The sequence below is a fragment of the Oncorhynchus clarkii genome, unplaced genomic scaffold (genome assembly GCF_045791955.1).
Source record: "Oncorhynchus clarkii lewisi isolate Uvic-CL-2024 unplaced genomic scaffold, UVic_Ocla_1.0 unplaced_contig_8867_pilon_pilon, whole genome shotgun sequence".
Classification (NCBI taxonomy): domain Eukaryota; kingdom Metazoa; phylum Chordata; class Actinopteri; order Salmoniformes; family Salmonidae; genus Oncorhynchus; species Oncorhynchus clarkii.
Genome location: NW_027260965.1, coordinates 48,758 through 75,205, shown reverse-complemented (window position 1 = coordinate 75,205; position 26,448 = coordinate 48,758). Strand labels below are relative to the sequence as shown.

Genomic DNA, 26,448 nt, shown 5'->3' with positions numbered 1-26,448 from the left:
GAGATAAAGTCCCATTACTGGCCTAAACATGCTAGTCAGCTAAGCGGTTCCTGTTTTTTAAATCGTGGTGTCAGATGACCAGTGCACCCAGGGTTCACCTCATCTACAATACTGTGTTTTTCCTTTCAATTAAGCCATAGACAAGCAAGTGAGGGGAGTTCCTTACTAATTAGTGACCTTAATTTATCAATCAACACTGTTAAAATGAAGTACTTTGTAATGCCAAAACTTGTGGTAACTGAGCTGCCACCAAATTGAAGGAGACGAAACCTTAACTTTGCTGGAGTGTTGAAACACATCATCCTGAGATATTTTGAAACATGACACAGTGTGTTGTATCACCACTTAATTAAGTGCTGTGCAACACCTTGCCAGAGACTGCGAGCCCTCAGAAAAGGTTGAAAACACTAGGTTGGTGTTTCGAGTCCTGTTTAGTACAGAATTAGATCCCTTCTCTTTTGGTGCCGTTTCCTCTATTTAAAGCTTCTAAACTCCATTCTGATGTTTTGAATCCTGTCTAGTACAGAATTAGATCCCTTTGTCTGAAGTGTCTTAATGTTTAACATTGTTATGTATTTGATCATTTGACATTATTTACCGTTTTGGGCAGGCATTGTCAAGCACAGTGTCCAAATCACCAGCAGTAACTGGAGGTTGAACATTAATCATTTCCATCATTAATAATCTCCACCATTAATAATCTCCACCATTAATAATCTCCACCATTAATCATCTCCACCATTAATCATCTCCACCATTAATCATCTCCACCATTAATAATATGTGGGAATGGGTGCTGTCCTCATTGAACGTCAGTCTGACGGTTCAGATATCATGATCCATTACACTTCATGGCACAAGCTCAATACTAAAACAGAAATATACTTGGATTTCATCAAACATGCATAAATCATTGTGTGAAAAAATCATAAAGTCAAAAAATATATATTACACACAATCCCCTAAAATCAGAGACAAGATAGAACATACAACGTGATTAAAACCAGACTTCTAATGAGTTCAATCACTAATATTCTCTCTCTTTGGTTGTAGTCATAAAATACACTTTTTGAGCAACATGTTAGGTTGGATTTATTCCTACATTGATATGATTGCATACATTTTTTGAAAGATATTTTTGGGGTATTTTGACAGTTATGAAATGACAGAGAGGATACAGATAGATGGGAGAAACAGATTGAAGGGTTGGAGTGGGGATTTGAACCCCGTTCTTCGGGCTCTGCACAACTTGCATTCATTTTTATTAAGTATATGTTTTTTTTTTTTTTTTTTTTGGGGGGGGGGATTCAATTTCAATTCACCCCTAAATCATTTCTTACAGTGTGGCTGTGTGGGTGTGTGGGTGAGTGGGTGAGTGGGTGTGTGGGTGAGTGTCTGTGTGGGTGAGTGTCTGTGTGGGTGAGTGGGTGTGTGGGTGAGTGGCTGTGTGGGTGAGTGGGTGTGTGGGTGAGTGGGTGTGTGGGTGAGTGGACAAAATTCCAACAAAATGTACCATCTGACTGCACCTCCGGATTCTAATCTGTCTAAATAAAGCATTGGAAAAAATAGGTAGAACTCCACAAAAAATATTCTCCATAGGTCCTTTTCATCAATCCATATTTAAGATTATAAACCATTTGCATTTATAAACTATTAATTGTATGAGAAAAACAGTTTTTGTGTTTTGATGCTGCCTTTTACATGCACTGAAACCACAAAAAGTGTTTTTACAACAATCTCTTAAAAAAAACACCAAGTCATGTTGATGAACCACTTTGGGTCTTTCAAAGTACTTCCTTTCTGTTTTAAAACACATTCTGCGTATTAAAACACTTTCATTGGGTTTACATTCAAACACCTTCCAAACACCAGATCTCAGTTTAGCTGCACTATTTTCCATGGTTTCGTTACACAATCATGCACAGTGTTGAGGCTTTCTATTTTTACAGTGAAGTAGAATGGAGGAACCAAAAGCCGCAGACACTCGGCCCTCCGTGGAATGAGTTTGACACCTGAGCTGTACTGTAAAACAACACAGTCTCAATCCCACCATGTCAGGTGTTCTTCACGACACGGTGGTCAGCCCTGTGTTTCCTGTTCAAGGCCCTGTGTCTTTGTGATGGTTAGGAGATCACAATCACATATAGTAAAGCACACACTCATGCAATCATATAAACCCTCACATCTACTAAATGTGGTTACTTGGAAGTCGGGGGAACGTACGTTTTTGGTTTCCCATTTCTTCTGCGAAGGAAGCCATACATTTCCTGACCAGTAAAACACTTTCTGGGAATGTTCATTTTTAGCTTGCAGGGAGGTTCTGAGAACGTTTACTATGGTTCCCTGAATGTTTTGGAATTAATCCACTGCGCCACCAAGCTGGAGCTAGCGTTCACAAAACCGTCCATTTTGATCTATTCAAACAGACCCCATTTTAAAGGAAACAAGCACCCATTGCAGTCAACACACCTGAACACACTTAACAAGATAGAGTACAGAGAGAGTTCTGTTGATGTTGAGAATGGAATGTACATGTTTTTAAATAACATTCTTAGAATGTAACTAATGTTTCCTTGTGCTTTTTATGGAAAGTTTTCTTCGTGTTCTGAGAACATGACTTTAAAGTAAAGATTCACCCATTTTGAATGTTCTATTGTTTTTGTGTATCTCTGAGTGATGCTCTATCGATTCCCTGGGTCATTTCATGTGTATCTGAGTTCTGCCAGTATGATGTAGCATTGTGTTAAAGGGTCTCTGGAAGTAAATAGGAATATGACTTTTAGATTGTTAAAATGTCTGTCATGCATGTCAGATTCTAATACTGGCCGATGTCATAACACGGAAGGTAGTCTTCTCTCAAATGAGCCATTGATCATATTTTCGCGATATTCCTACCTCGAGAAATGTGTAATTGAACAGAGGGCCTAACACATTTCTCCTATTTGTCTGCCTCTTCAGTCCAGGGTGCATTGCATGGTGTCGTTGTGAATGTCAGACTCCACTCTGAGGCATATCAATCTGCAGGTTAAACATGGTGAGATTGTAGACTCCTAAATTGATATTGCATTTTGTTTAGGCAATTATAAAGCTAACTACCTTCTTCACATGCTGATATTGACTTTGGTAGTATTGTGTGTAGCTACGTTTGCTAGCTAGCTACTGGCCAGCAAGCCCATAGAAAGAGCATTGCATTGTGGGTTTTTTAGTCGTCTTGAGCTGCAACAGATTTCCACAATGATTTTCACGTTGCTACCAACCTTATTACAATGACAAAATAAAATAAAATTCACAATATTGTTCTCACATATTAGTGTTATGCAACACTGTAAATTATAGGAATGAGTGGTTTTTTCCTTTAAATAGAAACATGAGGAAACCTGCAGGAAACATTACGCTGAAGTTCTTAGAACATTGTGTGCTAGCTGGGTATCCTGCACCATTCCCAGAACATTGTGGGAAGGTCGTGTGCAAAATAACCATAGGAGAACCACGCTCTCACCAAGGTCTAAGAAATATATGGTTCTCAGAACATTATGTGCTAGCTGGGATAACACATGCACACACACATACAGGAACAGTAGATCAGGCATGAACACACACACACACACACACACTGAAAGCTTCTCACTGCATCACAGGATATGTAACCGTGTGCTGCAACATGTGGGGGTTTTGGTTTGTGTAGCACAGGAAACCTCCTAATCACATCCCAGCACAAGAGGTAAACTGCAAAACACCCTGCACAACGACAGTAACACCTCAACTAAACCCAAGGCCAGGGGATTGTCATCACTCACAGTGATTTCACTGAAACTGGTTGATTACAGTAAGGAATGGAGAAGAGAATATTGCAGTGAAAATTATATTGTAGTAAATCAAATCTGATTATTTGTTTAAATAGGAGACACGCAATCACAGAAAAATGCATTAAACAAAACAATCAATCACAGTTACATTCACAGTCAACTGATTTCCACCTAATTACAGTGCAGTGGGATATTTCATGTAGGCCTCAAGAATCAACCTCTGTAAGAAAGTTGTACCCAAAAGGCCATAGTTAAAACTGACATTATCATTGGTGGAAGTTCAAAGTTCGATGCAGCCAGCTGATCGATTTCTGTAATACCAAGAATGAGTATCTGCAGCCCAATATGGCAACCGAAGTATGGGAGAGTGGGTGTATGGATTATTAGCTAATTGGGCAGATTTGTTGCTACTTCTTGATACATACAGTACATACAGTCTACTACTCAATGGGGAGGACACGCATGGAAAAACAAGAACACCGGGACCCAGTACCGTTCGCTCTCGTATGACAGGCACTACTGTCCAGCAACGGTGTGGGAAGTAGCTATCTAGTAGCCAATATCAGAGTGACAGTCACAGTAATATATCAGGGTGACAGTCACAGTAATATATCAGGGTGACAGTCACAGTAATATATCAGAGTGACAGTCACAGTAATATATCAGAGTGACAGTCACAGTAATATATCAGTGTGACAGTCACAGTAATATATCAGTGTGACAGTCACAGTAATATATCAGGGTGACAGTCACAGTAATATATCAGGGTGACAGTCACAGTAATAAATCAGGGTGACAGTCACAGTAATATATCAGAGTGACAGTCACAGGAATAAATCAGGGTGGCAGTCACAGTAATATATCAGGGTGACAGTCACAGTAATATATCAGGGTGACAGTCACAATAATATATCAGGGTGACAGTCACAGTCACAGTAATATATCAGAGTGACAGTCACAGTAATATATCAGAGTGACAGTCACAGTAATATGTCAGGGTGACAGTCACAGTAGGAACATGCGTACAACCCATAAAGCAACAGTACACCCATCATCAATACTTCAAATTTTGTATTTAATATTTATTTAACTAGGCAAGTCAGTTAAGAACGCATTCTTATTTACAATGATGGCCTAGGAACAGTGGGTTAACTGCCTTGTTCAGGGGCAGAACAACAGATTTTGACCTTGTCAGCTCTGGGATTTGATCTAGCAACCTTTCGGTTACTGACCCAGCGCAAGGCTAGCTGCCGCCCCAATGAACAATCTTCAGTTTTAAACCGGAAAATGTACAATTATTCATGTAATTCTAACACTCAGACTCATCCTCTGGCTTAAAAACAGATGTCCCAACTCTCGCAGTATGGTAGCTCAATGTGAGGTACACTCATAGAAAAAAGGGTTCGAAAAGGGTTTTACGGCTGTCCCCATAGGAGTACCCTTTTTGGTTCTAGGTAGAACTCTTTTGGATTCCATGCAGACCCCTCTGTGGAAAGGGTTCTTCATGGAACCCAGAAGGGTTCTACCTGGAACCAAAGGGGGTTCTTTAAAGGGTTCTCTTATGAGGACAGACAAATAACCCTTTTTGGTTGATGATAGCACCTAGTTGTGTCACAGTCTGGTTGAGTGTCCACACACCCACTACTTCCCTTTTGACACACCCATTCGCCCATACTCCGGTCGACATTTTGGGACGCAGCGACCCCCTTCTCGTAATCAGGGAGAAACAAAGACCAGTAGGACTCTGGCCCTCTGGGAAGCGGAGTTTTACTTCCTGGTTCCAGGGCTCAGGACACTCGTATGGCTGCGTACTCTGAGCCCTCTACCCGAGGCTGTGCAGGGTGCGCAGCGGCTCGAGGCTTTACCTGATGGTTTAGCGCTGCGTACATGATATCACTCTCTTCCTCTTTCTCCTTCCCGTTGCTATAGGTATTGTCCGTGTCCACCGGGACAGCTACCTGATTGGCTGCAGCTTGGCCGGGTGCCGGATGAGTGCGACGTGGGCCCCTGGCAGGTGCGTTGTCATAGATACAGTCCGGCGGTGGGGTGGGCTGGGCTTGTGCCTGGGCTTGGGGCCGGGGCTGGGCTTGGAGCCGGTCCTGGGATTGGTGGGATCGGATGCTTCCTCTGTGGTGGGATTGTGGGTTGGGTCGTGGGAATGCTTGCTGGGTCATTGGTATAGCCATATACTGCAACAACAAGTAAGCTACTTTAATACTCTGTGTATTTGCAACCCCCACCCTTGATTATAGAGGGCCACACCTGTGTCATGAAGTTGCCCTGTTGGGTGAGGTTTATGACCCCCCCATAAATACCTTTCCCCCTTTTCTCTCCCCTCTACAGAATGGACTCTTGGAAAGCCCTTTGTTAACGTAGAGAGAGTATGGTAACATCAAAAGGTTGGGGAATTTAACAATATTTCTGTAATCCAACCAGTTGAAAGTACTTAAAGAACATGATGTCAGATCAGTTGTTGTCTGGGACATTATTACTGATGACAGGACAACATAAATTGTATCTTGAAAGTCTACACATTCTCATCTAGACATCAGATTCACATGGAATTGTTGTGCAATTTAAATGTTTAAATATGAAACTGTGTGTGAGAATATTAAATGTAATTTTAGCCTTCTAAATGAGAGAATTGTTTTCAAGTAATTTTATTCTCACTCAGTGGCCACGCCCAAGTGAACAGACATTGGTTGGAGAGGGATGAAACACGCCCTTCTCTTCCCCAGTATAAAGCCCCCGTGACCTAATTCATGTCAGACTAAGCAAACCCCAGTGTGAGCTGTGGTTGCGAATGGCTGAATATTCCCTCTACATAACGAAATTTACATGACAAGATCATGTGGAGGTGATGATCACCACGCTGGAAGGAGGAATTTCGACTAGACCAGCCAGAATACAGCACGAGCTGATTATGGCAACTTGGTATGAACTTTGAACTCCTATTCACAATAGAATAAGTGAGAAATTCTATACGTCAACTTATCAGCTGCAGCTGTAAACGTACGTGGCCTAGGAAAGGACAGACGATCTCCTGAGAACGACAGGCTACTTCAACGTATCCGCTCTACAACACTACGACCAGAAAGATTCTTCAAAGGACAGACGATCTCCTGAGAACGACAGGCTACTTCAACGTATCCGCTCTACAACACTACGACCAGAAATATTCTTCAAAGGACAGACGATCTCCTGAGAACGAGAGGCTACTTCAACGTATCCGCTCTACAACACTACGACCAGAAAGATTATTCAAAGGACAATGGAGATCTCTGCTGGGCAAACCAGTCTTCCATCTTCAAACCATCTATCGAAGCGCAGCTCAGTGTAAATATATATCTTGCATTTTCAATTTCCGAATGGATGATTATTAGAATGCATAGGATTCTATATTTACGGTAGCATAGCTTCTCAAGGTCCGATAGAGACCCAATCCCCTTTGTCCCTCAGTTATCCCACTCTTTCATTCAAACCCAACCCCCTTTCTTTGGGTAACCAGCCGTCATATCGGTTTCATCCGCTAGGGACTTTTGCTTTTATGACATGATCAGTAATCAATGTATGATCTATCCTGTGTATATGTAATTCTGTGTGATTATTTAGGTATTTAGTAAATAAATAATTAAGCCACATTTTGTATTGCTGATTCAACTTGTTAGCCAGGGTTCGTGCAGATAACCAAGAATTTTACGACATTCAGATGAGACTAAATAAGGTGATGATTAATAATTGACTGCTGTTGATTATAAAAGATCTTCAGATCTTTAAGAGTTTATTCGGAAAAGAGCAACTCTATAAACACTCTTCCGTGGTGCCCCAGGTTATTAACGAGTTAATTGTTGCATGGTTTAATTCAATCACGTAATCAAACGTTAGGTAATCGATTTGATAAAATAGCCTGTCATATAATTGAATCAGTCAGAGACACAACACCTGGGACTGACAGACAAGGAGTGCACCAAAAGACTCCACCATGTTACATACTGTAAACACATTAAAGACCATCCAGAATCTGTACTAATAGTACTAATACAGGACTAAATGAAAGTTAGATGTGTAGTGTATATCTGTTTGACCTGGTTCTCTGTTTGGTCCTCTTTCCTTGACTTCCTGGCCGGACAGGCACCTGCAATTTCAAGGGAATCATGAACAAAACATTGAAATGAAAAGTCATATCCCAGAAATAAATGTCTGTATTAATGTACTATGGTCCTCATTAGTCTGTATTAATGTACTATGGTCATCATTCGTCTGTATTAATGTGCTATGGTCATCATTAGTCTGTATTAATGTGCTATGGTCATCATTAGTCTGTATTAATGTGCTATGGTCATCATTAGTCTGTATTAATGTGCTATGGTCATCATTAGTCTGTATTAATGTGCTATGGTCATCATTAGTCTGTATTAATGTGCTATGGTCATCATTAGTCTGTATTAATGTGCTATGGTAATTGTGAGCATCTTACTTTTACAACCACGCAATGAGAGCATGGATATGGTTATCACCACGATGACAAACACCACAATCCCAGCCGAGGAGTAAACATAAGGCCACACCCACTCCAGGAAGCTGTCACTCTGACTCGCTGTACTGTCTATAAGAGAAAGAGGCCTAATTTCCACTATGAACAGGGAGGAAATGTCCCCCCACCCCACATTTTAATTCATAAAAGCTATAGGCCAAAAAAATATACAAATACAGGAAATTAGTTTTCAACAGCAAAATAATTCTGGCTAATTACACACATGCAGACACACACATGTTTTAAATCAAAATGACGATCCTGAATAGGAGGTTTGACTCAACATGGTTACTAGTTTTAACTGGCTGTTAGGGTGTTACTGGTTACCACAGTGTTTCAGAGCTAGGTGTGACATAGCATTGTGTTGTGGTGTGCCTTGAAGTACATTCATACTGCAGCACCTTTATGTTCAGTGTGCAATGCATGCTAAGCTATGAAGAGTCAAAATCTCCTCTTACTTGTTTCATTGTTCTGATATAAATCTGTGGTGTCTTCAATTCTCTCTGAAATACATAACAATTGACATCCATCACAGGGGGTTTGCTTCTATGAATGGGAAAAATAACTGTTTGTTTGACTGATTAAAAACCATTTCAAACTGAGAAAATGTATTAATAGATTGCTCACCTGAGACGATAACATTGATAGAATGACCCACAGCCGTGTGTAATTCACACCTGTATAGACCAGCATCACCTCTGGATATGCTTTTGAAAGTCAGAAATGAGATCCATGTAGTGTTTGTCAAATTTGTCAACTGTGTTTGAATGAGAGTTGTTGTGTTGACAGTTAGGCATATGTTTGACTCATCAAACTTACACCATGATGGTGTTGGTGAGTTAGAACAGAAATCAACAGAACAGTTCATCTTCAGTTTTTTCCCAGTTGAAGCTCTCCATACTGTGTTCCGTGTCACTCTAATCTCTGGGAAACAATCAGAATCTTGACCTGCAAAGAATTAAACTGAAGTCAGTCGCTGCCTGACCAATAGGTCCCCATAAGATCACCCATCACCTCTATATCAAATCATACCGTCACAGGTGTCGTTGGAAGTAGACCAAAGTGCAGCGTGGTGAGCGTATATTTTATTTTTTAAATGTCTCCAACAAACCAAGCAACAACCGTGAAGCTTATAGGGCTAAGTGTCACAAACAAAGTTAACTACCAACACTGAAGGAGGGAAAAAGGGCTACCTAAGTATGATTCCCAATCAGAGAGAACGATAGACAGCTGTCCCTGATTGAGAACCATACCCGGACAAAACATAGAAATAAAGGAACATAGAAAACAAAACATAGAAGGCCCACATCACACCCTGACCTAACCAAATAGAGAAATAAAACGGCTCTCTAAGGTCAGGGGGTGACACATACACACACACAAAAAATACTAATATTGCAACAATGGCTACAGGGACAGGCCTCAATCTTTCTTTAGCTGGATCCTAGTTGGTTGAAAATAAGATTTTTACTAAGATGAGAGGTGATTAAAGATTGCAGACAGGTGAAGGAGATTTTCCCCTTCATCAGAATTTCCCCTTGGTATCAGTGACAGTGACATGTTCATGACTAATAGAAGGGGGATACACACAGAGAGATAAAAAAAAAAGACAAAACACATTTCACATCCTAAAGAGTTGGAACTCAATTAGCATAAAACAATGGGACTACAGCTTCTAGGGAACTGAGATTCAACCCCACCTGCACTTATTCAGTGCTGCATCCTGTCTCAGACTAAATAGGACCACCTCATCATACCATGGGGGAACTAAAAGACTTTCAGACTTCATAATCGTCACTAAGGAACTGAGTATATCCAAAATGGTCTCAGTTTAACTCAGTATAACTGACCATCAATGACATTCTGAATGTCAATTAGTGGCATGGAGTGTCAGACTTCCCAGTATCAATGAGAGGACAGTAGAGGTGACAACACGATAGCATCATGTACAACTTTACTGTAGGCCTACCACACAATGGCACACAACTCGATTATACCTTCCAACCACACAGGAAAACCACAGTAGGGCTATAATAAAGATGCACTATGCAGAAATCGTTCCGCTCTTTCCTGGTTGCTAAAATTCTAATAGTTTGTCTAATTTCAGTTTATGTGACAAAAAAAGCAAGTATAGTGTAGAGAATTATTGTACCATCTAAACCGCTATGAAATATATTTTCCATAACCAAAAAGATTGTATTTTCAGCTGTTTGAAACTGGCGTACAAAACCGAAAGTACAAAAAATGAAACTTAAAAATGGGGAGTATAGAAATACCCCCCAAAGAACAAATCTATCGCTTATTAGACTTGCTTTCAATGAGAGTGACAGATCTATAACTCACATTTCTATGTGAATTTTGTTGGGTCGCCCAAAAAGTGACATATCACAGCTTTAAAAGAGACCACAGGTATGTTCACACAGAGAGATCTGACAGATATAGTATGACTCATTGTGATTAATAAAAAGCTACTGAGGAAAAATAGGGCCTGTATTTTCATAATTATCAAGTTATAATAAGTTAATATAACAGTGGACAGCAGGTAGTCTATGTCTTGTTTTGCACGCTTTGTACAAAATAATACAATGCAGTACTACAGGATATTTCTTAACGTAGCTCTTTATTAGCTAGCTACAACTGGCATGTTCACGTATCGCCAACCAGGATCAACTGACCATCACCTAACCAACTAGGTGGTCTTAACCAATCATAGCACAGTATGATACGACGGTAAAATGCATTCAATTGTAATTCAGTATGTCTACACATATGAATATTACAGTCTAGCAGCTAAGAGCGTTGGGCCAGTAACTGAAAGGTTGCTAGTTCAAATCCCAGAGCCGACTAGGTAAAATAATTTGTCGATGTGTCCTTGAGCAAGGCACCTTTCCCTAATTGCTCCTGTTAGTAGCTCTGGATAAGAGCATCTGCTAAATCACAAAAAAAAGTATAATATAAATTAACTCATGAATGTTGTTGTTGAAATCATATAAATTAAAATACATGACACTAGTATTGGTATAACTGAGATGTGCCAAAAAAACTATTCCAGCTGGGTATCAGTAAGCAACAAAATCTCTGTAATGTGTAATTATAAAATATTGATGTTGTTGATGGATTCAAAATGCCATTTTGTGAAATGTGGAGTATTTGCCATTCAGCGGAAACAAAATGGAAGCCAGAAGAGCGATTTGTTTCAACAACAACAACTGGAAAACAGGGAGAAGAACATGAACAACATAAATTATTCATCTTTAGGGAAGAAGATCGGGAAGAAATTAAGATGACTTTGAACAAATGTTCCTACCCCGCTAATCTATTATTTTAAGTCCCTTTATCTTTTTCTACAACAGGATATATTTTTTTCTGTCATCGAGCTCTCACACACAAATAAAAAAAAAAGTGTTTTTTTTTGCCAGGATGACAAAAACTGGAAGTCTTGAATGTGAGGATGACATTTCAGATATTTACAAAAATGTTCACTCAAAGAGAGTTGTTCTTTTATTTACCAGCAACACTTCTCTTACTGTGTGTTGAAACTGAACCAACCACAATACGCTGTAGTTTAATCACATACAAAACGTTTTTTTCCCCTGGGTCTAACTTACCATTGGCATCCCGGTGGAAGAGAAGCACAGCCAGGATGGTGAGAGGTAGGCTGGTCCAGGACCAGCAGTCACGGGGCCCCATGGTGACTTGTAGCCCACCGGCCTTCTACAATCAACTGGTTACACCAGAGGTGGTTTAGGAAGACAGCCACAGCATTGGTAGATGATCATCTCTCTGTGTGTTTGTGTGTGTGTAAGAGTGAGTGAAATACACTGTCTGTTCTCTCTCTCTCTCTCTCTCTCTCTTCCTCAATTTTAAATGTCTCTCACATCAGTCTTAACACACCCCAGCATCATAGTGTCGCCGTCACTGCACAAGTGTTTGTGGTAACATTTCTTCCGTTTTACTTCCTTTACCTACTCTCTCTTTCACTCTTTCTCTCCCTCCCCATGTGCTTCATCCTCTCTCATCTACATAAAGTTGGCTGTGGTGATCACTATAGATGAGATTAGGTTTATTAGTCACATGCACAAGGTTGCAGATGTAATAGCAGGGTACAGTGACATTCTTCAGCTCTGAGCTCCAACAGTGCTGGTCAAAGAGAAGTGGATGAAACAATAATAATAATAATAATATACATATTTACAACTGTAACAATTATAAATGTCCATTGGGGGGTGGGGGCAGGGTAAACGTCCGTTGGGGGGGACACAGGGGTAGCAGGTAGCTGACTAGTGGTGGCTATTCATCAGCCTGATGGTCTGGTGGTAGAAGTCTGACAGTTTTTGACATGATGTACCTATACTGCCCACGTCTGAGTGATGGAAGCAGGGAGAACAGGCCATGGCTCGGGTGGGTAAGGTCTTCTTATCACATACGACACCTGGTGTTGTAGGTGTCCTGGAGGGCAGGCAGCGTACACCAAATGGTGTGTTCGGCTGAGCGTACCACCTTCTGTAGAGCCTTGCAGGCTGTGATCTAGCCGACAGTATGCTCTCGATGGTGCTCCTGTAGAACACTGTGAGGGCCCTCGGGAACAGGCAGGATTTCTTCAGCCTCCTGTCAGTGTGGTTTGAAGAGTCGCTGTCGTGATTTCACCATGGTGTCAGTGTGGGTTGAAGAGTCACTGTCGTACTTTCATCACCAGGGTGACAGTGTGGGTTGAAGAGTCTCTGTCATGCCTTCATCACCAGGGTGTCAGTGTGGGTTGAAGAGTCTCTGTTGTGCCTTCTTTACCAAGGTGTCTGTGTGGGTTGAAGAGTCTCTGTCGTGCCTTCTTCACCAGGGTGTCCATGTGGGTTGAAGAGTCTCTGTTGTGCCTTCTTCACCAGGGTGTCAGTGTGGGTTGAAGAGTCTCTGTTGTGCCTTCTTCACCACGGTGTCCGTGTGGGTTGAAGAGTCTCTGTCGTGCCTTCTTCACCAGGGTGTCAGTGTGGGTTGAAGAGTCTCTGTTGTGTCTTCTTCACCACGGTGTCCGTGTGGGTTGAAGAGTCTCTGTCGTGCCTTCTTCACCAGGGTGTCAGTGTGGGTTGAAGAGTCTCTGTTGTGTCTTCTTCACCACGGTGTCCGTGTGGGTTGAAGAGTCTCTGTCGTGCCTTCTTCACCAGGGTGTCAGTGTGGGTTGAAGAGTCTCTGTTGTGTCTTCTTCACCACGGTGTCCGTGTGGGTTGAAGAGTCTCTGTCGTGCCTTCTTCACCAAGGTGTCAGTGTGGTTAGACCATTTCAGTTCCTCTGAGATGTGTACACAGAGGAACTTAAATCTTTTTGACCCCCTTCACGGTGGCCCTGTTACTATAAATCCGCTATGATCATGAACAGATAGATGCAGGATGTGTGACTGGTTATACAGTGAATGAAACAAATGTACATTACAGTAGGCTAAAGTTAAGCACATTATAGTAGGCTAAAGTTATACACATCACAGTAGGCTAAAGTTATACACATTAGAGTAGGCTAAAGTTATACACATTACAGTAGGCTAAAGTTATACACATTATAGTAGGCTAAAGTTATACAAATTACAGTAGGCTAAAATTATAAACATTGGAGTAGGCTAAAGTTATACACATTACAGTAGGCTAAAGTGATACACATTAGAGTAGGCTAAAGTTATACACATTACAGTAGGCTAAAGTTAAGCACATTATAGTAGGCTAAAGTTATATACATTACAGTAGGCTAAAATTATACACATTACAGTAGGCTAAAGTGATACACATTACAGTAGGCTAAAGTTAAGCACATTATGGTAGGCTAAAGTTATATACATTACAGTAGGCTAAAGTTATACACATTACAGTAGGCTAAAGTGATACACATTACAGTAGACTAAAGTGATACACATTACAGTAGGCTAAAGTGATACACATTACAGTAGGCTAAAGTGATACACATTACAGTAGGCTTAATATCTCATACAATATCTGTCAGATCTCTCTGTGTGAACATTCACATAGTCTCTAATATAACCCTGCTGTGGCTTTTCTGTGTGGTTGGAGGGTAATATTGAGTCATGTGCCAACATTGTGTGGTGGCTTTAGGATCTATGCTGTCGTTGTTTTGTCAGCTCTACTATCCTCTCATTGAATGATACTAGGAAGTCTGAAACACCTTACTACTAATTTACATTATGAATGGACGTTATACAATAAAGTAATCTTCTTAAAGTAAAACTTCTTTCCTTCTTCTTCATTCAGCGTAGCATACAGGCAGAGATTTTCTACAGGGCCCTAAAACAGATGAAAGGGCTTTAGTTATCATAATCTTTGGCCCTATTCATGAAATCAAAATGGATGCAATTGCGCCCCCATGAGAGTATTAAGGGGAAAAAACAGACAAGATAAGAGCGTATGCAAACGACAATGACGAAGAGCACAGCTTTTGCCTCTGTCAAAAAAGCGGCAAGTGTCGAATACATGACGTAGAGCACCATTTAGTTGACAAACCGAAGATGGCGGAGTACCTGGCCTCCATTTTCGGAACAGAGAAAGACAAGTAGGTTATTTCGTCTTTTTGTGAAACTGCTGAAATAATAATGCTAATAAAATGGCTATTCTGTAGAACGTGCACGTTTTAACCCAAAAAGCTACCAGGTTACTTACAAATACGACTGCTACTGCACCCGTTGCTTTTCATTCAGACCTGTGTGGCTAGCTAGCGTAGCTTCCTGACTATACTGTAGAAGGCTAGTTAACTTGCTTGAATGGAGGAGGCGGCGGCTTGGTTTGAAAATGCGGCATGTGCTGCGTCGCGTCAGTATCCCTCCAAATCGGCCAGACTAAGCTAAATCAGTCTTTATTTTCTAGATCAATTTAGTATCAAATGTTTTACGAGTCAGTAGCTAAATGGTTTGCTATTTAGTATAACCTCAAAGTTTGGTTTGCTAAGCTAATCTGCAGCTAACTAGCGTGCTACTGTAGCTAGCTAACTCTTTAGCATTGTCTCGAGACGACTCCAGTGGCTAGGTTGGCTACTGCACAAGTATACACCGAATCATGTTTTTGTTTTCCATTGTAGCTAGCTAGATGCAACAACAAACCTATACAAAGCGAACACTAACCTAGCCATTTATCAACATCTAATTTGTTTACTTTCTTGTCCATGTTCAAGGGTCAATTGTTCATTCTACTTTAAAATTGGAGCGTGCAGACATGGGGACCGCTGCTCTAGGTTGCACAACAAGCCAACTTTCAGCCAGGTAAGCGTACTTCTGTGTCTTGAATATGATTAGCTAGCTAGGGGTTTATGGCAAGCAATTGCCCGATGCTTGTGATATTGCCCACTAGAATGTATCAGGACTTCCTTAGGTTTCTTTGTTAGCTAGCTCGCGTTACTGATTATACTCACATTTGATTGTTTACTTGTTTGTGTGGAGATTGGACTTAACCTTGTGTAGGATCAAATAATCATTCATGAAGTACTGAAACATGCAGTGTTGTCAATTAGCCCTAATTCCATTCACGTGTGCAATGTTGCTTCCATGTTCCAATGGGCCTAGGTACATACTGCAATAGCATCATGTGGAAGAACAGGTTGCTGAGCAGATGTAAAGTAGACCTAAATGTTTGCCGATCTGTTTCCACTAACCCTGTGCACGTTTGCATTTCAGATTCCACGATTGGCTTACCTACAGAAGTGTGTGTGTATATAACATTGTGTTCTGTTGCCTTTCAGAGAACCTGCATTATGATTGATGAGGATAGGCTTGGCAGCATGTCAATGCTTCTCAGTCAATATTTATCATCAGAAGAGAAGCAACTGCTGTTGGTAGGGTGACCACATGTTTAAAATACCCACATGCGGGACAACAGGATGATTTTGCGAGACGTAGGCTATACTGTCCCACGAACGTGAATACATTTTTTTTTGCAGCTGCACCAGGGTAATCGAAGCGCATGAAGCCTACTCTTTTTCCGGGCTCGCACAAAATTTGGTGACGCAAAAGAGACCACATGTGTGGCTGTTATGAAAATCAGGGAATATTTGGCCAAGGAACCATTTCTGGTTTGTCAGAGAATTTAATACAGTTAGGAAGGAAGACTTAAAACGGGATTGAGTGAAGTAGCAGCAATTACGTTGAATGAGCAACATGAGTATGGAGTGCCTTACAAGTGTGACAAAATTACCTTCTGTCAGTCTAATATTTACTCTTGTATTCATCAGAAGCAACATTTTTGTAAGTAGTTTACTCACTGTCAGCAGCAAATCCCGAAAGGATTTGACATGTGATTTTGGTTGACAATATGACATTGGCCTTAGTCTCGTCTTGCGCTGTGCAGAATATCAGAGATCCTCAACGATTGGAGAAGTGTTCAACGTTACCAGTACCACTGCCGTATAATATATCTTGTCAAAAGTGCAACATGACTACAAAAGAGACGGTTAAGAATGTAAATTCTCATCAAATGAATAGGAAATCTGACTTAAATACAGACATCTAACTTTTTTGTAAATTAGTGGTGTTTTAATTGAATTTAAATGTGGGAGTGTCCTGCACAATCCGGGATATGTGGTCACCCTAGCCACTGGTAGGCTACTGCTGATTATGGTATGCATGATGCAATGGCAGATGGCACAACCTTGATGAAAGGAAGTAGTGTTATCTTGAATGGTATATATTTTCCTCCAGCCTGGGTCTTTTGACTATGCTCACATGGACATGAGGCCAACCTGCTCCCCTCCTATAGACGGCTCTTTGGTAGACACGGTGGCAGCTCAGTTCCCCTGTCCTTGTGCTTCATTAAACAGCTCAGCCACTTCATATCAAAAGACTCAATCTGACCCAACCCTAGGTCTCCCAACTCAGGATAGTTGTGCTTGGCCCTATGCGAACCATGAGAAACAAAACAAAGCTTTCTATCAGTAGACTGATTGGATGATTCTCCTCTACCAGAGCATGTGGGCGGAGTTGAGCCAGTCAGAAATCCCACTCATGGAGTGGTGCTTGCGCGGCGATCCAGGTCCTTTCCAATTGCTCTGCTAAAAAACCGCTCCGCAGACACAGAAGAAAAAAAAACAGCCGCTCCATTCGTTTAAATCACAATTTAACAAATAATCCTATAATAATTGAAAGCTTGAAAGAGGTAATATGCCAGACCTATTGAGCCAAAATCAATTATGGCATATTGTATAGATAATAGAACCAAAATTTACAAAACTTAGTTTATAAATACTTTGCTACAATAACACTCTTAGCTAGCTGCCCACCTCGTTCCTTTCTGTTAGCATGTACACGTAGTAAGTTCCCCATCATGCTTTCGGGATTTCTTTCAGATTCCAAAATGATTCTTTTTTGGTGTCATTTTTTTACCCCCTTTTTGTCCCTGATTTCGTGTTCACTATTTTGTCTCGTCACTCGTCCCCAACGAGCTCAGGAGAGGTGAAGGTCGTGTCGTGCGTCCTCCGAAACATGACCCGCCAAGCCGTGCTTTTTCACACCCGCTCGCTTAATACGGAAGCCAGACGCACCAATTTGTTGGAGGAAACCCCGTTCTACTGATGCCCGAAGTCGGCCTGCAGGCGCCTGGCCTGCCACAAGTCACGAGCACGATGAGCCAAGTAAAGCCCCCCCCGGCCAAACCCTCCCCTAACCCAGATGACGCTGGGCCAATTGTTACGCCACCATATGGGACTCCCAGATACGGCCGATTGTGACACAGCCTGAGATCGAACCCCAGGCTGTAGTGACTCCACATCACTGCGATGCAGTGCCTTAGACCTGGGAAGCCGCCAAAATGATTCTTTAGTTGTGGACACTACATCACCGCAGTCTCTCTTGGTCTTTGTAAGTCACCTTGATTATTATTTAAAAACCTTTTTTTTAATGGAAATAAGTAGCATACTTGATGGCAGTAGCTAAAGCAAGGGGCTATAGCAGCACACAGGTAGACTACAAATGCATGCTGGGCTGGGCATGCTCGGGAAGTGAGCGCTATTGGAATCGGGCAAGAAGGCTGACAGCCTTTGGAAACTCGCTGCATTCTCCAGTCAAATTGAGCTCGCTCCGTTCACATTCTGTCCTCTACCCCAACTTCTCTGAAATACAGCCCATAGATTCTAAGGAGAGATTCGACTCCTAAGTCAGTAAACACAATAGCGTATCTACGTCAGTAATCAGGGACCTAGACTCATTTGGAATTTACACAAATTTAATGATTTATCTCTTGTATTCTTGTCATCCCGGCAGACCATCTTGATTCAAAACATCTACCGTAACCCCCAAAACAGTGCACAGACGGCCGACGCCTCTCGCTGTAAGTCCAAAGATCTGTTAGCCTCAGGGGTTCAGAAATCCCTCCTTTCCCCGCTCCTGCTCCCCATATGTAGGTCACGTAGCAGCCGAGCTGTGAGGGACTGCCGAGCTGTGAGGGACTGCCGAGCTGTGAGGGACTGCCGAGCTGTGAGGGACTGCCTCACCTCTGTTAGCAGGGAACCCAACATTACAGTACCTCTCTCACACTTCGGCTACTGTAACTGCTCCTCCCAGTCCCCACCCCGAATGGCAAACCATTACTATCAGATAAATAAACAGGATGCTCCTCAATCTCTTTTGTATCGTCAAATATTTCTGTTTCCTCTGCCTCAGTCTTTGCCCTCTTATACACAATCTCTCAGCCACTCAAAACAAAAACATATTCCGTTCTGCTATAGGCTATATTGACCAATTTATATCCCAAACTACCTTGAGCACTATAAATGGGTAGACCTAGTTGCAACCCTCCACTGTGTGAGCAGTACCCAGTGTTGAGCCCTGTCTTACTAGAGCTGACGCCTTTCCTCTCACACAGGTAGGAATGGCTGTGGACTCTCACAGGAGACTCTGTCTGGGCCACGGTTCTGTTCTCTTCTGATGACTGACTTTCCAAACAAGGACCTCAGAACTAGCCAAACACCTCCCTCCCTCCATAGCCCAGAGATGGCTTCACATGTGCTTACTTAGATGACTTTTGTACTGTGGCCTATTCACAAACAGCTATTTCCTTTGGGAAAATGTGTTGGATTGAATGATCAACACATGAATATACCAGAGTCCTTGCTACTTCTCCAGTAACACTTGTCAGTAATGTCTCTTTTTAACTGGCATTACTTTGATTCGTTCTGAGTTCCTTGTGATTGCAGCCTCCTGTGAAGCCCTGGCAGAGACGTCTGTGGTCAGGAGACACGCCGTTACCTTCTCTTTCAGCATTTCAGATCACACCATGCACTCTATGGTTCAGAGCAGAGTTCCATAGAGGGGACTAATGAGGCTAGTTATGGCTTCAAATGTGTCCATTGAGGAAGTATTAGCTGACCCAGTGTGTTCTCTTCAGGGCCTGTTGTAAGGAGCATGATACTTTATCTAATTTAACTTTCTTCCCCCAAAACCCCATTTCTGCTTGACATGTATCACAAAAATGTACGTTTTGTATTTCAGACCATTGCCCTGTTGAACATTTACCGTAACCCTCAAAACACTGCCCAGTCTGCCGATGGTATACGCTGTAAGTTCCCCCTACATTTGCAAGGCCCTGCGGCATGGACTGCTCATTATATTATAGTTATCTGGTGTACACCTACCCACACTACAACAACACCCCCATTATATTATACTGTTATCTGGTGCACACCTACCTACACTACAACAACACCTCTATATTATACTGTTATCTGGTCTACACCTACCTACACTACAACAACACCCCCATTATATTATACTGTTATCTGGTGTACACCTACCCACACTACAACAACACCCCCATTATATTATACTGTTATCTGGTGCACACCTACCTACACTACAACAACACCTCTATATTATACTGTTATCTGGTCTACACCTACCTACACTACAACAACACCTCCATTATATTATACTGTTATCTGGTGTACACCTACCTACACTACAACAACACCTCCATTATATTATACTGTTATCTGGTGTACACCTACCTACACTACAACAACACCTCCATTATATTATACTGTTATCTGGTGTACACCTACCTACACTACAACAACACCTCTATATTATACTGTTATCTGGTGTACACCTACCTACACTACAACAACCCCTCTATATTATACTGTTATCTGGTGTACACCTACCTACACTACAACAACACCTCCATTATATTATACTGTTATCTGATGTACACCTACCTACACTACAACAACACCTCCATTATATTATACTGTTATCTGATGTACACCTACCTACCTACACTGAAACAACACCCCCATTTGCCAGGAAACAGTAACAATACCTTTTTTTCCTGGGAAACATTTAGTTTGTTTTTAGTAGCCTGGACCTGAATTCAATGTGCCCAGACAACACCCAGATGCTATTATATTCCTATTAGCTGAATCCAAACATGTACACTGTCATCCCTGGAGGCATCACTGATGTGAGCCTGGTGTGATGGGCTCAGTGTGGTTAGCTTTCCCCATGGCACACAATAATGCTGTTGCTCATGCGAAATATAAATGAAGTAGTGTTTGTGTCATGGAGAAGGCCAGACATGTCACTTGATCAATAGCTCTGAAAAGCATACCATTCCCACAGACCCCCTCTGACTGGCAAGATATCAGCTATATATTTGCCTAGGTTCTTATGTCGATTTAGTATGAGTAAATGTATCATGCTTGCATTATATTGCTTCTTGCATGAGGGTCATTCAGTTAAATACCAAGACCACGGGCAAGGGAGAAATGGGGAGCCGTCTGTCCTGTCCTTCAGGTTGAACGTTATGGGTAAAATACTCCTGAAATGCAGTGAATGTTTCTGTATATTTCTAGACTTTCAACTTCTAAAATTTACTAGTTTGCATGCATTTCTTGCTCATACTAGCTTCATCGGCACTCATTTTCAGCTCCACTGCCAGTGTTCTCAAACGCCGTCATTGGAGCTGGCTGGTGCTGAGACACTGTCATTAAGGTTGTTGTTCCAAAGTGGTGTCATCTTAATGTATACACGAACTTGGCTTAATTGATACAAATCTAATAGCTCACTGGCCTGATTTACTAAGCTGTTGCACCATTGTAATGTTTATCTGGGGATTTCCAAGGGGTATGAATTAACAGGGAGTTAAAATGGTGGCTATAGGACATGTGTGAAACGTACACAAAGTTAACTTGTATGTTAGTTTCATGGTTCAGCTTGGTATGTTGTCTATATATTCTCATAAGTCGTTGGATGTGAAATTGCACTGATGCAGATGCTTAGTGACTCTGCCTCCTCCGCCTAGCTGCTTTCTGACTGGTTATTTGTTCATGGTTTTAGGTGCCGTCAGCGATGTGGAAATGCAAGAGCACTATGACGAGTTCTTTGAGGTGAGTGACCTCGGCACGAGATACTTGTGATGTTTCGCCTCATCTCTTCCAAACCTGCCTGTTGCGCACCGGTCTCTAGATAGTCTAATGATATTGGATCTCTAAATAAAGTGTTGGTTCCATGAGCTGAAATAAAAAAATCCCAGGAATGTTCCACACGTACACATTTGTGTACAATTTCGTTTACATCCCCGTTAGTGAACATTTCTCCTTTGCCAAGATAATCCATCCACCTGACTGGTGTGGCATATCAACAAGCTGATTAAACAGCATGATCATTACACAGATGCACCTTGTGCTGGTGACAAAAGGCCACTCTAAAATGTGCAGTTTTGTCACTCAACACAATGCCACAGATGTCTCAAGTTGAGGGAGTGTGCAGTTGGCATGCTGACTGCAGAAGATGTCCACCAGAGCTGTTGCCATAGAATTGAATGTTAATATCTCTCATTAGCCACCACTAATATCGTTTTAGAGAATTTGGCAGTACTTCCAATCGCAGACCACGTGTATGAGGTCGTGTGGGCGAGCGGTTTGCTGATGTCAGCGTTGTGAAAAGAGTTCCCTATGGTATGGGCAGACATAAGCTACAGACTACTAACACAATTGCATTTTATCCATGGCAATTTGAATACACAGCGATACGTGATAAGATCCTGAGGCCCATTGTCGTGCCATTCATCCACCGCCATCACCTCGTGTTTCAGCATAATGCACTACCCAATGTCACAAGAAGCTGGACACAATTCCTGGAAGCCGACAGTGTCCCAGTTCTTCCATGGTTTGCATACTCACCAGACATGTCACCCGTTCAGCATGTTTGGGATGCTCTGGATTTACGTGTACGACAGCGTATTCCAGTTCCTGCCAATATCCAGAAACTAAACTTTGCACAGCCATTGACGAGGAGTGGATCAACATTCTTCAGGCCATAATCAACAGCGTGATGAACTCTATGCGAAGGAGATGTGTTGCGCTGCATGAGGCGAATGGTGTTCACACCAGATACTGACTGGTTTTCTGATCCACACCCCTACCTTTTTTTTTTTTTTTTAAAGGTATTTGTGACCAACAGATGCATATCTGTATTCCCAGTCATGTGAAATCCATAGATTAGGGCCTAATGAATTTATTTCAATGACTGATTTCCTCATGTGAACTGTAACTCAGTAAAATCTTTGAAATTGTTTGCATGTTGCATTTCTATATTTTTGTTCAGTGTAGTTCTTAGTGGATCTTTTAAAGTGGGTCTCCATGGTGCTGCTTTACTTATCAATCAGTGATTGTTTTGTCAATGACCCTAACCCCATCTTCTGACCCTAACCCCTACAGGAAGTCTTCACAGAGATGGAGGAGAAGTACGGAGAGGTGGAGGAGATGAATGTGTGTGACAACCTTGGCGACCACCTGGTCGGCAACGTCTATGTGAAGGTGAGGGTCAGAGATCCCATGTCAGCCATGTTAAATTCTCCCTGCATCCATCTTCGGTGTGATTGCGTTAATCTGTCTGGAGAAACAGGAAAAAGTCATGTTTTTTATAGTAGCTTGTCTTTGGGTTCATCGACCTTCATCGGAGCATAAATCTGTCTAAAACATGGCCTCTTCTCTCTCTCTCTGTGTGTATAGTTCCGTCGGGAAGAGGATGCGGAGAAAGCGGTGATGGACCTGAACAACCGCTGGTTCAACGGTCAGCCTGTCCACTCAGAGCTCTCCCCCGTCACTGACTTCAGGGAAGCCTGCTGTCGGCAGTATGAGATGGGGTCAGTGTCGATCTCTCTTTCTGATGAATGTCTCTATACACTGCTGTGTGTGACAGTCGGTGTACCTGCAACAATAACCAGGCGCCTTGTTTCACCACTGCATTCCACCATATTTTTACAGTTCCACCATGTAATCAGTAGTCCTAAAACTATTTTCAACGTAAACCATTTACACCAAACGGAAAACGTTTTACACCCGAAAACTATAGTTTCTATTGGACAAATTCAGAATCCTCCCTGTTTTGTTCCATTTTCTTCCAAATGAATACACCCTTGGCTTAAGTTGCCACCTCTTATCTGACAGGAAGAATGTAGTCTTGTTTCCCTGCAGCATATATTAACTCAGGCTGTGTTGGGAAATGGCATCCTATTCCCTATGGGCCCTGGTCAAAGTAGTGCACTATATAGGGTGTCATTTGGGATGGTGCCTCAAGTGTTTTTCCATTGCAACACCCATCGTTTGCTTAAAGGCTACAGTTGAACTGTTTGGCTAACTCCAGCAGGAGAGATACATGTAGCTAGCTAGGCCTCTGCTTTGGAGTGTAGGGTGGTAAACGTGATAGTCAGTGGATACAGGTGGAGATTGGAAAAGCTTTTCTCACACGCGGTAACAGTATTAACCCCCTGCTTGCCTACCATCCACAGAGAGTGCACCAGAGGAGGCTTCTGCAACTTCATGCACCTGAAACCCATCTCCAGGGAACTCCGCCGGGACCTGTATGGACGCCGCAGAAAAGGGTAGGACGCATTCTAGGGAATGTTTGTATTCCAGGAAGACCTTGTTCTGTGTCACGGTCAACTGTTTCATGGGATTGAATGGTGAAGCATCCAATATTGTACTTGGCAGTGGTGTAAAGTACTTCAGTAAAAAATACTTTAAAGTACTACTTAAGTAGTTTTTTTGGGGGTATCTGTACTTTACTATGTGTGTATTTGATTGCTTTAACTTTTACTCTACCACATTCATAAAGAAAATGATGTACTATTTCCTCGTGATATTTTCCTTGACACCGAAAGGTACTCGTTCCGTTTTTAATGCTTAACGGGACGGGGAAATTGTCTAAATCACGCAAAGAGAACATCCCTGGTCATTCCTACTGCGTCTGATCTGGCGGACTCACTAAACACAAATGCTTTGTTTGTAAATGATGCCCGAGTGTTGGAATGTGCCCCTTTCTATTTGTAAATGTAAAAAAAAAAAAAAGATTGGTGTCGTCTGGTTTGCTGAATATTAATATAAGGAATTTGAAATGATTTATACTTTTACTTTTGATACTTATGTATATTTTAGCAATTTACTTTTGATAATTATATTTAAAACCAAATACTTTTAGACTATTACTCAAGTAGGATTTTGCTGTGTGGCTTTCACTTTTACTTGAGTCATTTTCTATTAAGGTATATTGTACTTTAACTCAAGTATGACAATTGGGTACTTTTTCCCACCACTGGTACTTTTTCCCACCACTGGTACTTTTTCCCACCACTGGTACTTTTCCCACCACTGGTACTTTTCCCACCACTGGTACTTTTCCCACCACTGGTACTTTTCCCACCACTGGTACTTTTTCCCACCACTGGTACTTTTTCCCACCACTGGTACTTTTTCCCACCACTGGTACTTTTTCCCACCACTGGTACTTTTTCCCACCACTGGTACTTTTTCCCACCACTGGTACTTTTCCCACCACTGGTACTTTTTCCCACCACTGGTACTTTTTCCCACCACTGGTACTTTTTCCCACCACTGGTACTTTTTCCCACCACTGGTACTTTTTCCCACCACTGGTACTTTTTCCCACCACTGGTACTTTTTCCCACCACTGGTACTTTTTCCCACCACTGGTACTTTTTCCCACCACTGGTACTTGTGTAGTTGACTAAAGTAAGAGCCTCATTTTTAGTTGAGGTTTTTGAGTATTCTCTAGGCTGGTTAAGTTGTGCTGTGGTTCAAGCATTTTATTTCTCCCTTTCTAGCAAAGGAGGAGGAGGAGGAGGAGGACACCGCTCTCGCTCGCGATCCCGGGAAAGGCGTTCTCGCTCCCGAGACCGTGGCCGTGGTGGCGATGGTGGAAGAGGTGGCGGACGAGACCGCGAGAAACGGAGGTCCAGGGACCGGGAACGTTCTGGAAGGTTTTAAGATGAGCCAAGACCTAATTATCCCCCTCTTCCAACCCCTTGTCCCCCCTCCTCCTACCTCTCTCTCCCGTGATGAAAAATGTGTGTAACATGTTGGAATCCTCGTTAATTTCATTTCTTTTATCCCTTTTTTTAAAGACACAAATACAAGCTTCCGTTGCTTTCTCAATAAAACAGACTTTGTAGTGATTCTCTGCTGTGTCCTCTTTCATTGGTTGGTGTTGGAGTTACAATCTAGCAGGGATAAGACTGGGTGAAAGGGTTTACTGCACGGGCCAGGGCTCTCCAACCATGTTCCTGGAGCGATACCCTCCTGTAGGTTTTCGCTCCAACCCCAGTTGTAACTAACAGCTTATCAACCCAGAGGATGGTAGCGCTCCAGGAGCAGTGTTAGAGAGCCCTGGTATAGGCAATGAGCTTAAGAAATCCTTCTGCATTTATCACACGTTTGAATGTAATGTATGCAAGTGTGGCCGATGTGAAATGGCTGGCTAGTTAGCGGTGGTGCGCGCTAATAGTGTTTCAGTCGGTGATGTCACTCGCTCTGAGACCTAGATGTATAGCTTCTGTCCCTCTCCTCGCCCCAACCTGGGATCGAACCAGGGACCCTCTGCACACATCAACCACAGTCACTCACAAACTTGTTGTTCCCCTTGCTCTGCCAGGGCCGCGGCTTTTGTGGCGAGATGGGTAACGATGCTTCGTGAGTGACTGTGGTTGATGTGTGCAGAGGGTCCCTGGCTCGAGCCCAGGTTGGGGCGAGGAGAGGGACGGAAGCTATACTGTTACACAGGGTTTCCCCAAACTCTGTCCTGGGGCCCCATCTGGGTGCATGTTTTGGTTTTTATCCTAA

The 26,448-nt window shown here is 42.2% G+C and overlaps 2 protein-coding genes across 2 annotated transcripts; one reads left to right on the top strand and one right to left on the bottom strand.

The window, feature by feature from the left end:
- Positions 1-3,238: 3,238 nt before the first annotated feature.
- Positions 3,239-12,277, bottom strand: LOC139402706 (uncharacterized). The gene is made up of 6 exons (XM_071146605.1): positions 11,949-12,277; positions 8,968-9,288; positions 8,799-8,843; positions 8,284-8,412; positions 7,892-7,941; positions 3,239-5,995 (listed from the first exon to the last, which is right to left on the bottom strand). The coding sequence occupies exons 1-6, from the start codon at positions 12,028-12,030 to the stop codon at positions 5,594-5,596; spliced, it is 1,029 nt and encodes a 342-aa protein (XP_071002706.1). The 5' UTR covers positions 12,031-12,277; the 3' UTR covers positions 3,239-5,593.
- A 2,552-nt stretch (positions 12,278-14,829) lies between these two features.
- Positions 14,830-25,787, top strand: LOC139402700 (splicing factor U2AF 35 kDa subunit-like). The gene is made up of 8 exons (XM_071146599.1): positions 14,830-14,883; positions 15,499-15,586; positions 19,802-19,868; positions 21,647-21,696; positions 23,029-23,127; positions 23,323-23,456; positions 24,102-24,194; positions 25,434-25,787. Exons 1-8 carry the CDS (start codon positions 14,840-14,842, stop codon positions 25,594-25,596), a joined length of 738 nt encoding a protein of 245 aa, XP_071002700.1. The 5' UTR covers positions 14,830-14,839; the 3' UTR covers positions 25,597-25,787.
- The last annotated feature ends 661 nt before the right edge of the window (positions 25,788-26,448 follow it).